The sequence below is a fragment of the Pararge aegeria genome, chromosome 21 (genome assembly GCF_905163445.1).
Source record: "Pararge aegeria chromosome 21, ilParAegt1.1, whole genome shotgun sequence".
NCBI classification, from domain to species: domain Eukaryota; kingdom Metazoa; phylum Arthropoda; class Insecta; order Lepidoptera; family Nymphalidae; genus Pararge; species Pararge aegeria.
Genome location: NC_053200.1, coordinates 11,342,122 through 11,357,199, shown reverse-complemented (window position 1 = coordinate 11,357,199; position 15,078 = coordinate 11,342,122). Strand labels below are relative to the sequence as shown.

At 37.3% G+C, this 15,078-nt stretch overlaps 1 protein-coding gene across 10 annotated transcripts in view; it reads left to right on the top strand.

Annotated features, from left to right (window-relative positions):
• The window catches only part of LOC120633043 (protein disabled), a 32,435-nt gene extending 18,635 nt beyond the window's left edge, over positions 1-13,800 (top strand). For 6 of the 10 annotated variants that reach the window (XM_039903095.1, XM_039903094.1, XM_039903092.1 and 3 more), the window contains 13 exons: positions 1,370-1,942; positions 2,570-2,776; positions 3,184-3,341; positions 4,497-4,590; positions 4,670-5,609; positions 6,510-6,629; positions 7,231-7,330; positions 7,907-8,275; positions 8,453-8,526; positions 9,379-9,447; positions 10,832-10,913; positions 11,397-11,855; positions 12,437-13,800. In XM_039903095.1, the coding sequence (XP_039759029.1) occupies positions 1,370-1,942; positions 2,570-2,776; positions 3,184-3,341; positions 4,497-4,590; positions 4,670-5,609; positions 6,510-6,629; positions 7,231-7,330; positions 7,907-8,275; positions 8,453-8,526; positions 9,379-9,447; positions 10,832-10,913; positions 11,397-11,855; positions 12,437-12,824 (3,633 nt within the window). In that variant the 3' untranslated portion in view covers positions 12,825-13,800. The remainder of the gene's footprint in view (positions 1-1,369; positions 1,943-2,569; positions 2,777-3,183; positions 3,342-4,496; positions 4,591-4,669; positions 5,610-6,509; positions 6,630-7,230; positions 7,331-7,906; positions 8,276-8,452; positions 8,527-9,378; positions 9,448-10,831; positions 10,914-11,396; positions 11,856-12,436) is intronic. The other 4 variants (XM_039903096.1, XM_039903100.1, XM_039903098.1 and 1 more) reach the window with 3 other exon arrangements.
• The last annotated feature ends 1,278 nt before the right edge of the window (positions 13,801-15,078 follow it).

The following is a 15,078-nucleotide window of genomic DNA, read 5'->3' as shown; positions in this document are numbered from 1 at the left end:
TTAATAAACATTGAGATAAAATATAGATAGCCCTAAAGCACTTCGCTTCTTCTGTATTTTGTTAGCTTATAGATAGATTTTAGGAGCCGAGGAAACAACTCGTTGAGATTGAGTCAAAGAGAGGAAATCATGAACGACTCAGGATATGTAACTTTTTACTGAATCTTACTATAAAAGCCACTAAGGCTTTAATAAAATGCTAAATTAATTCTAGCAACACGAGCTTAAAAATTTTAAGTTTTGGCGGGAACATGTGCCTACCTAAAATTGGTATTTATTCGAAAGTGCTTCACAGTTGTCGTGCGGTCGTGGCGTCCTATTTGAATGAACCCTAAAATGTACGATATCTAATTTAATAGATCGCATATTAAACTATTTTAGTAACGCATATGTTTGTGGTTCGCTAAATGCTTTAAGCCTAATTCCAGATGATCGTGCGCTGTCCCCCGATAAAGTTTAACAAATTTTATCATCAATAACGTATTAACTGTTGATCATAACGTAAACGAAACGTATAAGATACAAAGAAAACATTGTGGTTCTAATCACCAGCTTACAATGTTTATTTTGAGCTTTGGCAATTGCATTTATTATGGGCTTTACTAAGCCCATAATCTTCTGCTTTTGTTTAACGACTTACAAGCAAAAAGCAGGACATCGTACGATCATCTAAACCTAGTTTAGAATTTAATCAATTTAAAGCGCTTCGTCTGCGATAGAACAAAAAGATTAATAGTTTTGTCAAGTTAAAACTACCTGATGTTTTTTGGTGAATAAAATGTAGGCTTGTTATTGGTATGTATATAAGCGAGTGATATAGCATGATAGTAATTTTGTACATTTCAAATATATCTATTCCTAGTGTACTAAATAAAGAAATAAAGTAGAAATAGCTAATCTGTGAACATTACGATTAATTATGTAATTGACTACTGTATACTGTAGCTAGAACAATAATATCATAGAAGGCCAATTTTTTTATATTAATTTTCTCGAATCGAAATCCCGAAGGATACGGGTGAAAATCCCTTTAGCAACTACAACTACTTCTTACTTATACGTATTAAATAAACCTTAAGTTGATTGACGCAACCTGTTACTGTTTTACCCTGGTGGTAGATATATGCTCGCTATCCAACATTGATAGATAGACGGACAGACGGACATCGCAGGCTTAGTAATAGGGTCCCGTGAACACCCTTCTGGTACAAGACCATAATTAAATGGTAGATTGTGTAACAATAGGCTGAGATATGAATAAACTCGTAGACGAGGCGCTTTACGCTACACCTTCCGTCTCCATCGCCTGGTATTGCGCTGGGACGTGAGATCTCCGGCCATACAAGTGGTGTAATGATGCCTGTTGCAGGTACCGCCCGCAACGGCCGCGCCCGCCGCGTACGACGTGTTCACGGAGCTAGACCCGCTCGGCACCGGCCGGAGTAAACCTTACGTTGACAAAAAACTCTTCTTTCAGGAGCTCAAAAACCCACCAAAGAAAGTGCTCAAAGACCTCGTACCGTCGCATTCCCTCTTATCGGAGATCATGCCTCCGGAGGCGCCCAAGCCGGAGGCCTACGGACCGCCCACCACCATGACCTCCCTATCCCGCCACTCGGGGGGCTCGGTCGCTATCGCTAAACCGCCTCAGCCGAGCTTTTCGTCAAATTTTTTCACGTCCGACCCGTTCGCGGAAACCGATCCGTTCGACAATACCGACCCCTTCTCCGACACTTTCAAGGACGATCCCTTTACGAGTATGCAGGAGTTCCCTAAGATCAGTTCGCTGAGAACGGAGGACCTGAGGATCAAGCTTACCAGGGAATTGATGCAGGATAAACCCGAGACGAGCTTAGATACAGGAAAGAATGTGTTTAACGGTCCTTTACAAGTCACCTTGCCTCCGGAGCCGGCTCCTAAATCACCGAGACTCTCGAGACAGGTAAGAGAAAATCTGAACAGCATGCGCATCTATCATACATTACCATCATATCACGGAAGACCGGCATTGCGTCTTAATTAACAGCTTTCGGTTTAGGTGGAATCACTTGGCATGTTCCCATTACTTGCTTACATAGCAGATTTTGTCCATGTTGTAAAATACATGCACACCGTTAACACACGTGTAAGGTGATCTCATATATAAGAAGGTTAAAACGCGTTAGACGATTAACATGCAAGGTGCAACAATGTAATCAATGTAAAACGTATTTTAACCGAAAACGGGTTAGCTATTCGTTATTTAAACTCATTTACCGGTCACAAACACGTGTTGTCGGTAATAAAATGTTTATAACTATGGCGGCGGTGCGAGGAGTTTCGGCAATTCTAATGTTAACTGCCGTTTACACACATTTCACATGTATTAACTATACGCAAAATCTTGACCAGGTTATAGTTGCATTTCTGAGACGGTCACGTATATACCATGTACAAATGTCATCTAGGCCTTAAATCGGTTCAGCAAATTTAGATCACGACTACTGAAACATATTATTTTTACCATAATACAAGATAACTTCCAAGTTCTTTTAAATTAAGGAATGAATTTTATAATTCTATCCCGCAGAATACAGATACGAGCACAATAAGGCAACGTCCTCAACCTATATCCAAGCTAAACCCTGAAAACGCGTCGCCCCCTCCCCCCTTGCCTCCTAAGAAAGTGAGCGACGTGAGCATCGTACCCCCTCCTAGGCCGCCTCATGACCACGAAGATACTGAAGGCTCTGAGACCCCACCGCTTCCTAAGCCTGCGAGGAAAAAGGAACCTTTAGTAAGTTTAACTTAGAACTCCTAATTTAAAGGCGAGACTCGCAGTCTAGTCAAAACGCCATATCCATACTTAAGAGTATATTATAAATGCAAAAGTATGTTTGTCTGCCCTTACTTCGTGCTGCAACTAAGCAACCAATCGACTTGATATTTCGCAAAGAGTTAGTTGAAGGGACGGTGAGTAACAATGGCTATTATTTGTCCCAGGAAAACAAACCACTACCACGGAATTTGTAAATAACCGTAATGAACTCTGACGAACTATAATATTAGAGAGTATGCATGCCAATTCTTTATGTGTACTTGTTACTTGAAATAAAGTTTATGGACAGACTAACTATTAAATCATTTCCGTTCAAGGTCGCCTTCGAACTGTATACATATTAAGGGTAAACTTCATCTTTTCAGGCGGACCGCAGTATAAAACCTCGGCAGGCGTCACTGGCAACCAACAGCAGTGAGGACGAGTACCTTACCCCGGCTCCGCCTCCCCTTCCGACAGCTAAGCGTTTCGATATCACTCTCAGCCAATTACTCACTCTTACAATGGATGACCTGTCTGTAAGGTGAGGAAATTAATACTTGGGCCAATTGGTTTTGTTTCTCGATGTCACAGCTTAAGATTAAGCTTTCAGTCTTCTGGGGGGTGGACGAGTATAAACTCCAGCGTGAACTTTCGAATTAACTAGTAAACCATAGTATTTCGGGCAGTTGAATATTACTTGCTTTAACGTTAACAGGAAAAATCTAAAGAAAAACCTGCGCGCCAGAGGTCTCCATAATAATGTTCTCAAAGTAATTTGCGGTCTACCAATCCGCAACTAGCCATCATGATTAAGTATATACGAGTATATCTAGTCAAATATTTTTATGCACTAAAAATTTATTTTATGACTGGATAAAATTAATTTTGTAAAAGTCATTTCCTCAAAGCTTATTCAAATCTTCTTAGAGGTAACATCTGTATATTTGGTGGTAACAGGTTGAAAATCTTAATGCACATTTCATAACAGCTTTTTAAATAGGTAGCGGTCTTTGAAGCTTTATAAAAGATCAATCTTTCTGGATTTCTAACATTTGATGCACTACGGCCTGAAATTGGTTTTGTCTTCGCCAGTCCATTTACTTTATGTACTACCGCGTATCTCGAACTACTTTTTCATCACGCATGATACTGAACGACCTGAGCGGTCGATTCCGGAATAGCCGCATCGGACAGCCAAAGCACTTAATCTCCCTCCAATATCAAAAAATTATTTGCTTAGTTCTATTATATATTTAGATTAATTTAAAGATGTTATTCTACAAAGGATAACATAATTACGAAATAATATTGAAGGATGCATTAGTAAATTTCATAAGGAATCGCCCAGTCAAAATAGAAAATCAAAGAAGAATATTTATTTTTCCTACAAACAAATTGAAAACATTCTAAGTGTTTAATAATGTCCCTATTGAAGATGAAAGACCGACACGCGCATAGCTTCTACGCTACGCGTACCTAAAAAATTACAGGAGTCCCATGATTTTAATGTTGCATGTGATGTTAGGGCTGTATCTGATTTCTTACAGTAAACTATGGCAGTGGTTTCCTCAAGAACTATTAGGTTTTCGGTTTCACCGATAATCTAAAGCCTGTGAAGTATTATATCGGTTTACATTTATACGTTGTATATTGTAAGTTAACCCCCTGTTACGCATTAATTTTATTTTGTTAACAGACTTCGAGTACCCGCCGCAACCTTGTCATCAATGACCCTTCCTCAACTAACCGAATACCTCAGATCTTATGTAGCAGGAGAAACCGAAAAAGCGGTACGTTTCATAAATTTAATTTTTGTACATAATCTGTGATAATTTGTAAAATAACTGTTTCTTGGAATAATTCTTTTAGCATATACACGTGGATTCGACATTGCAAATTGACAGACCAGAAAAAAAAGCTCCCGTTATAATACCAACCCCTACTAAATTATCCGAGAAGCCAATACCACTGGCACCGACAACTACAGAATTTAAACCCCAGTTTGAGGATAATTTCGCTCCGACGGAGAGCAATGACGCTTTTGTAGCTAACTTTGATGATTTTGATATAAAGGCCAACTCAACTTACGATAAATATGCAGCATTTCGTGAAATACAAGAACAAGAAATGAACGCCAAATCATTATTAGAACCTATAGAAACAGACACGAAACTAGAAGACGACAATGAATTAACAATAATAGAGAATTTAATTAAAACCGAGGAACAAAAGATGGAGGATCGAAAAGAACTAGACAAAAGCCCATTGAAAAGTTTAGACGAATTGACGATAGATTCTTTCAATATGTTCCGGAATTCAGTCAGCCCTAAACCGATAGACGCAAAAATCGAAGATATAAAGACTGTTATGAAGAACTTACAAATAGAAAGGGCGCGACGGAGCGTATCACCGCGCGACAATGGTATAACCGAGACAAAACAGGAAGACCCAAATGATAGATATGCTGCATTACGCGAAATAACTATAACCGAGCCTCCTCAAGACGAGTTTGAATCGATACCACCAGAAGTACCGAAGGAAAGGAAGAAATCGGACGAGAAATCAGATGGATTTGACAATTCCGATTTTTTTGACTGTATCGATAATAGTTCGCTTTCATTTAACGTTGAGGACGCGTTTAGAAAAAGTCCAGGAGTAGGAGTAAAAGAAAAAGAGGAGGAGAAAAAGGTTGAAGAGATTAAAGAGACACCGGTAGAAGTAATTCCAGTGAGAGATTTACAACCTCCGATGCGGCTTTCTGCAGGTTCTATCAGCGATGTGCCTAGTGGGTCCTCCCCGGACACTAAAGGTGAGAATATACATATTTAGATTATAGCACGATCTACCTTTTACCTATGATTTAAAAGTAAAATAAGTTTTAAAGGTTTATTATTTTATTATTAAATCCTTTACAATAAAACGTTTAACTTAAAAATATAACTTGTTAATTACTAGTCATTACACCAATCTTCTCATCAATAAAACACATGTTTTCGACTAAATCATAGCATAGTAACAAGGAAATATGAATTATCGTTCTGGAACGAACGATAATTCACATATTTTCTTGTTACGTTACGCTATCGTAAGATAAGGTACATCGATTTTCTATTATGTATTATCAACCATTTAAATAAAATATAGATAGATAGATAAATTTTTTATTGCACACAATTTATAATATAAATTGAAAACATAAATATAAGAAGAATAACAATGCGCAAAGGCGCATATATATATATACTTTTAGTTCCACTATTATTTAAAAGATCGATGTACCTCCGGTATTATTTGACACACACAATCATTTTTTAACGGCTTTATTTAGCTTGCCTTGTATTAAAACTGTTTGAAAAAGACCTGATATTAATTATAATCAATTCGTACTTGCGCAGAGTCCAGTCGAAAGCTTCAAGTTCATTTCTGGCCACATGCCCAAAAAATTACTCTAAGCCATTGTGAAAATTGTCCAACAATCTGCATGATGCTCTAAACCCTTGTCATTGCGGAAGGAGACTCGTGCCCTTTAGTTGCCAGTTGATATGATGATGATGATGATTGTGGAAAGATAATTAAAAAAATATATAAATGCGTAATCACATAAAAAAATTCTTCAATGGGTGCCGGCTTTTACCGAAACATCCATAATTAAGGGCATAAGTGTCCAAGCACTTTAGTTGTTTACGTATTCATGCGGAAGTGGCTTTAGGACCAGTGCTGGGCGTTGGCGGACTGACTCGACTTGGATGGACAGAAGGCTGGTCCTCTGATTCTAGGGAATCTGAGCCGCGCCAAAGACGTCGACGGACGCACAATAGAGGGCCCTCAGGTTGGTTGCTATTCCTATTTTACACTGGATTCTAAGTTACTTATTTCAGAAGCAGCGGGAAGAACGAAAGCTGGTCTGGCATTCCGGATATTTTAGACGATAACAAATGTCGTCAACTTCAGGAGAAAGTCCAGCTCCCTGAGAGCTTGACTGACGAAAGTTTCTAATTTGTTTTCACTAAAGACGAACTAGGAAATGTCTAAATAAGTAGCGCCTAATCTAAGGAAATTCCTAGTCATGCCTCAACCGTTCACAAACAGTTATCACGGAAGAGTTGGTGAAACGTTTTATTTCTTTAATAGGCATTGTCTAAATCATTTGAATTCAGGTGATACAGGCCTTAATCTTTTATAAATTATACGCCCAGAATCTCTAGCAGAGTCTATCAATGACTAAATCGATTAGCAAAAAACATATGAAAATATTACTGCAGTTTCTGAGATGAGGTCTCTATAATATTGGTGAGGGCATTTTCTTCTGTATGTTTTATTGAATTATTCATTCCGCCAGATTATAGAAGTAGACTATTAGACTAACATGCTCCGTATATATTTGCTGTTCCTTTTTATGTGATATATACAATTATAGTGTATTTTTGTAGTGCAAACATCATCATCGTCTCGAGACGTATCGCCTTGGGACGAAGAGCCGCCGTTGACGAGGTTGCCCCGACCTCCTTCACATCGGGATAGAGAATCAAGGTACATATATATATATATATATATATTTATATATTTGTGATAATTTAAACAAATTTAGCACTCAGTACCAACTACCAAGCAACATGATGAAAATCGGCTTTTTTTATCAACCAAGGCTGAACCAGGCTGTATACATTGAGTATGATCTCATCAACTTATAATTTCTTTAATCGTTAGCGCACGCTCAGCCATGCAAAGTTGCTAAAAAAACTTGCATTGTAACGTCAAAATCTCCTGAGCAGGCTCGGGTGTGTGAGCGAAACGTGCTGAGTGCTTTTAGGAAGATATGTGTAGTGTTGTTTATATATGAGATTATGAATTGCACCGTGCACAGTTCCCTGCTTTTCGCGTATTATACAAAATTTAGCTGAATATATATTTTATATCTTATAATTCCAAAGTTACGTCCGCTTCTATCCAACACAAAGGCTATGTCTTTCTCTTTTAATAACATAGTTTTTTTTTGTATTCCGTTGAAATAATAAAAAAACGTTTGAAATAAATTTTGGAATTCTGGAATAATGAAATAACATTTACTATTTCCTTCTCATAACTTTTCATTCTTATATTTTACAGACATAACTCTTCCGGGTCTAGAGAGTGCCTTGACTCCGGCAGTGGAAGAGAGAAGGAGAAGATTCGGGAAAAACGCGGTAGTAGAGATAGAGATTTAAATAGAGACGGGAGGGAGTCGGCCAGAGATAGACGAGACTCCGGCAGTGGTAGAGATAGACGTGACGTCAGCAAAGAGAGAGATCACAGGGACCATAGAGAAAGCAGAGATAGGCGGGATCGAAGACGAGATAGAGACAAAGACACCTGGAGTAGGGATAGGAATTATAGTAGAGAAAGAGATTATAGGGACCCAAGAAGCAGAGATAGATCGAAGGACTATAGGGACATGGATCGGCATAGGAAACCTCGACATTCATATGACGAAGAAGAGTGAGTATTCAATTTAAAACGAACAGTTCTAATAAAGTATAGTTTTGTATGTTATACAATGTTTAGTCACGCTTAGACATTTGAAAGGTTCTGTCGGCACTGCATTCCGACGTTATGCCAAGTTTATTAATTAATATGGCCTAAGTCTAATAGTAAATATTTTGTATTTATTTCTAGTTACAGCGACGGTTGCGGGTCGGGAAGGTCTTCTCCGCGAGATCGGTGGCTCGACCAGCGATGGCGGAGAGATGGTGAGTGTTTTTTTTAAACGACTTATCTTATGTATTTTGCGTGTTCCTAAATTTATCATTTGACTGATGTAGACAATTTGATGATGTACTTATTGCATTGTTCTGATAATTATTGGCAATTCAAGCATACATTTAGGGACACTCTATATACATTTTGATATTGGTGACGGCCGATTGGCGTAGTGGGCAGCGACTCTGCTTTCTGAGACAAGGCCGTGGGCTCGATTCCCACAACTGGAAAATTTTTGTGTGATGAACATGAATGGTTTTCAGTGCCTGGGTGTTTATTTGTATATTATAAGTATTTATATATATCATTCATACAAGTATCATCAGTCTTAGTACCTATGCTTACTTTGGGGCTAGATGGCGAGGTGTGTATTGTCGTAGTATATTTATTTATTTATTCATTATCTGGCCATTATATATATACCTAGGATTGTTTTTATATGGAATCTTGTTGGTATTAGACGAAACCGCAGCATGAAAACGCCTCGAACTTGTTTCTACCTTACGTTGAATAAAACCTTGAAATAAAATACACTTTACAGTTGTTTTCTGCGACTTCGAGCGCAACTAAACTATATAAATAAAAATGTTGATCCCTTAAAGGGTCTGTTGATGATATGTAAAAAACAAACAAATCTATTCCACGTGACCAATATATTTTTATTAAAAAGATGTGCTATGTGCTAAAACCAAATGCCAAATTCCATTCAGATTCGATCACCTGTTCTAAGGTGATTGAGTAACAATGCAAACTATCGTATTTTTATTTATTTTTATAGTAAGATTTAAAAAAACACATTTGTAAAAAAAAGCAAGAACTTAAATAAAAGATATAACACGCAGATTCAATGGGCGGCCTTATCGCTAAAAAGCGATCCGTACCTGGCAGCCCAGCAGAGGACAAGAAACAAGGTTAGATGCACTTACGCAATGCCCCCTGTGTGCTAAGTGTGAGATGTTCTACCTAAGTTTACATACACAATCGCGTTAAAGTTAGCGCTATCTAGTGCCAGTACGGTTTCCCGGTATTGTGACTAGATTGCGCATAAATCCTTCATATTGGCATATTGCAACAGACGGTTGGTTGAAGCGGTGATAGCCCAGCGGGTAGGACTTCGACTTCACTTTCGGGGGGACGAGTTTAAATTCCAGAACGCACCTCTAACTTTTCTACGTTTCGTGCGTTATAAGCAATTAAAATATAACTTGCTTCAACGGTGAAGGTAAAAATCGTGAGGAAACCTTCTCAAAGGTGTGTGAAGTACACCAATCCGCAGCCGCAGCGTGGTGGGCCACTGGCTCAACCTCTTCTCATTACAGGTATCCTACCCGTGCCCTGTAGTGGGCCGGTAATGGGTTGATACGATGATGATGATGAAGAACTTACGGTAGCCATTACATTCACCATATGCTTTCTAAAGTTGTTTAGTACAAATATAATAAGGTCTCCTTACTTGCGTTTCCAAATTAAATAACTTGGCTTCTTGAAAATTTTTAACGGCGTACAAGTATGAAACTGATACGTAAGTTTGCGTAGGAATCAAATGACAGACTTCGGTGGAATTTGGAATTTTGATCGCAAATGACCGGTACTTGCTCGCCAATCCAATGAGCATTATGGAAAAGGGTTCCATAACGTTTGTTGGCCTGCTGTGAACGAATTTACGATTAAAAAAAAAAGGATGCGGCGTCTATCGGTACTGCCGATACAAGTGAAAACTAAGTTACTTGTGAATTGTATTATTTGATACCGTATAAATCGTAATTAACTTAGACCCGCTTGAATAAGTAGAAGTCGTAGGTAGAAATCTCACACTGGGCACTCAGTACTAATAGTAAACCCGAATTTGTTTCTTCTTGTTTTATTTTTTGTTTGAATGCACTGACATCTGAAACTACCAATCAGATTTGTAAATATTTTTTTTTGTATTTCACGGCCCAATTCTTGAGGCTATAGGCTATTTAAGATCACGCTATTATCCTTAAGAGCCGAGCAAACGAAGTGATAGTAGAAATAGTGAAAGATTGTTTACGGGAAATTCACTTATCAGGGTGCCTCTAGATTTTCTATTGAATCGCGAGGAATTTGAACTACAATTTGTGTGACATCGAAAAGCGCCATCTAGTGAGCATACTGGAAAACAGTACTGTCACTAGATGGCGCTTTCGATTCCACGGTATTGGATTGATTAACCTAGGAAGTGAATCTCACACTAGGCAATTTCATCAAATAATTGTCTTCGTACGATGTCCCAGGGAACTGCAAGTGAATTTCTTAGTTTTTGTCTTATTCTAGAAAGAAATTACGGTTCACTCGGTTGGCGGGAAACGAGGCGAAGAAACGAATTAAGACAAGGAGAGGATCCCAATGAAAGGAGGTAACACTCATTTTTATTTCAACTTAAGTTTTTATCAACTGGTTTTTCTTTTAGGTTGTTTATTACAGAATTTTAAATATTTCCAAAATTTTGTAAGCAGCAATCGAACCTATAACCTGTTAATTATAATGGAAACAACGCCTACTGCTCCTTTTCAAACCTTCGCAACATAATTGGTGATAAGAATACTACTTGTATACTGTAATAATATGTCGTTTAGGGCAGAACTTCACATAGTTTTCAAAAATTGTTATACCAATCTTAAGCTATCATATTCATCTTTATAGTAAATGCACTCTCCAGTTATTCGCAAACAGTTTTTTTTTTTATTGACACCACCTGATTAAAATCATTCATCCATTCATCATTTAAATCCGTTTACACTTAGCAGAAATATCGCGTAATATAGACTCAAAAATAACAATAGTTTTAGGAACCGCATCCTTTTTTTACACCGGTTAAATTATCTGTGAATTGAAATAGGTACGGATCAACTCTTGGCTGGCCAGGGCGTAGATCAGCAACAATAGCATCTCGCCGAGAGGCCGAACGAGAGCTTAGAGAAGCAAGAGATTCCCGCGACGCACGAGATTCCGGTCGGGACTCCGGCAGAGATTCCCGGGATCCTCGAGATTCGGGTCGTGATTCACGAGACGCGCGGGATTCGGGGCGAGATTCGGGAAGGGACTCTCGAGATCCGCGAGATTCTGGGCGGGAATCGGGACGGGATTCTCGAGATACACGGGACAGTATTCGGGACTCGCGGGATCCAAGGCGAAGGCGGAGGGAGGAACCACGTACGAGGCCCCGCGATTATCGGTTCTCAAACGACTTTTCCCCCCGGGAGAGGGAGCATACGTCTCCTTTTGATAATGACTTCCAAGATACGCCGACGCCGAACACTAAGAAAAGGGCGCCATACGCTGCATTGGACGCAACCAGGTAAATACTTAATCCCTGTTCATATTGGAATAGTAAATGTATATTTTATTAGAGACACTTTGGTAGATGACCGTCTAGTTTTTCAATAAAAAAATTATTACTTATCATAGACAATGTGATTTTAGGTTAGCCAGACGCAAGCAAGGTGTCTTAAGCATCGTATTCTCTAGAAGACATATCCAGCGACATGTGTCGCTAGATATGTTTAGTGACGAACAAATAGTCTGGCAACATTACTCTACTTTCTTAAGCATTCCTAATGCCATTATGGGTACTTTATACTAATTCTTATCGTAATCGCGAGGAATTACTAAAAGCCATAAAAATACTAAGATAACTACAGTCATATTCTTTCAGTTGCAAGTACTTTCTTATTCTTTTTGTTATTATTTAAAAGCAAAGTTAAGCTAAAAACACTGTGTCCTTAATCTTAATTGCTCAATTGGTTGATTTATAATGCGGACGGAAAGGTCGCTAGATAAGACGTCTGGGGAAGTATCCCGATATGTCTAGCGAGATTAAGACATTTTCCCCCAGTGCATACGAGATTTTTGGATTACATTTTCGATTCCTCGATATAGATTTGGCTTCGAGCAGGAAGACACAACAGCATCCCCACTATCAGGAAGCTCGGCCAGAGCACGCGACGGCGACTCCCCGGCAACTCGATTCCGATTCGATTCAGACTCACTCTCGCCTCGATCAATGTTCGAGGACGACTTCACCACAATATCAACCCCTAGAGGGCGAACTGCATCAATAGCAGAGGAAGATGAGGGTGACCTACCCCCGTTAAGGGCGAAACCCCAACCCGCTCCAGTGCACATAAAGAAATCAGACTCTGTAAACATTTTCACGAGGGAAGCTGACCCTTTTGAGGGTGATGCGTTCTTCGCATGCACCGGATCGGACCGTGTCGCTCGTAGAGAAAACTGGCCCGGGGATTTTCAAGGGTTTGATAACGCGTAAACCTTTAGAGTCTGCTTCGTCCGTCAATAACGTGTTTTAATTTTTTCTATGTTATATACGAATACCGGACTTAGATTTTGTCAACTGTTTGGGAGTTCGCCTTTTAGAACCTATGCCGCATAAGATGGGTTGGGGTGCGTCCAAACTGATTAATATTTTTGCATACATTGTGTATTGAAACTTCGATATATATATTAAGTATATACGCCATATGTTTGATATGGATTATTACCAGAACTTTGGTAAATGGAATGGTTTGTTAAAAAGTCAAATGTCACTTTCATATTTCGTCTCTGGAATTGATTAACGAAGAAATTATAGACTCATCAAATGATCGGATTTGTCAAAGTTTCTTGAAGAAATGTTTATAAAATATTAGGTAAATTAATCAACTAAAGTACGTAAATAAAACGGTTATTCCATTTATCCATCCTTAAACATACAACTCAGGACGGCGGAACCGATTTTCACTTATAAACCTCACTAGAATCTAGTCGTTTTCGGTTCAGACGCATCCTATAAGTAGTTATATAAGTATACTGTATGTGTCCAACATAGTTCAATCCCATGTATTAAAATATATTTGTACGAAGTCAAATTAAATGAACATTATGTTTTTTTTTTGAAAACGCTTGTTCTTGTACATTTTTTATTTATTGAATTTAGAATAACATTATCTAGTGTTTATTTCTTTTATATCATGGATTGATGTTTGATGAAATGTTATAAATGCCTACAAAATACTCGCGATATAAAATTGTTTGGTGTTTTGCCCTACGTACGTGTATTGGGTTAGGCCGTCTTTGATAAAAAATAATGCATTCATAAAACTAATCTGATTTAATAATTTGATTATGACATACAGATTATTTATTTATTTAAATATAGATTAATTTATTTAAATCATTTTCTGTTAATGCAACGAGGCATAGGTCTTCGGTGTTTTGTCGATATTTTGTTTCCTTAAAAAAAAAAACAATAATAATTACGTTGCGGCCTTCATATAAGGGAGCTATCTATTAGCCTCATCCTTTATGCGTAGCTAATAATTTTGCCATTAAATTATAAACCTTAACATAAGGAAAATAGGGTATATCTATAGGATCTCAATATATTAAAATGTATGTTTTAACTCACTAACTACCTACATTATTAAGTATAAGATTTATTATCGAAATATGTAATATATTACTTTGTTAACATTTGGATTCAAATTCCGTAGAAACAAAGAATACAGATTGTTCTGTATTCTGAGACATATACTGTAACTTTATGTCTCAGAAATTCTAAAGGTCTATTTCTAAACATCTATACATGAAACTCTGTTATAACCTAATTTGTTTTCAAAGTTTAAAAATTTACAATTGCATTTATACATTTTATATACTTATTAACAACTTTGATTCTATGTGCCCGCCAGTTTCGATTGAAAGTATTTCAAACCTTAAAGCAAAAGTAAATTAACTAGCGAGCTATTTCAATTGTATGTCTTATTTTCCAGTCATTGACTAGAGATATGCAGTTTGGGATATCACCGCATCTGCGATGATGCGGTTTTAACTTTAGTAAATTAACTTAAATTTTTTATTAATATCACAAAAAGTTACCATTTTTTTTATAAAATCATTATAATATTTTGTGTTTTTTTATTAAAATGTCTGATAGGGTAAAAGTGTCATTCATTGAATCTGAGACCTGAGATTTGTTTTCAAACTAAAAAAAGGACAAGTGATAAAATAACGAAGTAATTTTATTGAATACTAAGGTTTGGAAAGAGACATTTTGTCCCTTTCTCACTCAACGGAAACTTTTGCTTATGCTAGCACACCTTATCTCGTGCTTTTAACACCGACTCGACTGAATCTAAATAATACAAAAATGTGCATCATTTAATTGCGTAGTATATTTCTTCTTACTTATTCAAATTTTAACAATATTTTTTTTTTTAAATTATCATCCTAACAGAAATTTATTATGAGTCAAATTATACCAAGCTCTCATAAAAATGTAACAATCAAGTCGGTGTTAACTCGAAATGGTGTGTGAAAACCTTATCTCTGTCTTATTAAACTGTTTTAATTTTAAATTTAATAAAAAACAATTGTGTTTTAATAATAATTGTATCTTATAAAAATGATGTACTACGTGTTTTGATTACTATAATGGTACCTATTTTAAATTATAATGTAAATAAAAAAATTTAAAGTTTTGGTCCATACTAAATGTATCATTAATAAAAGTAAAACCACATTAA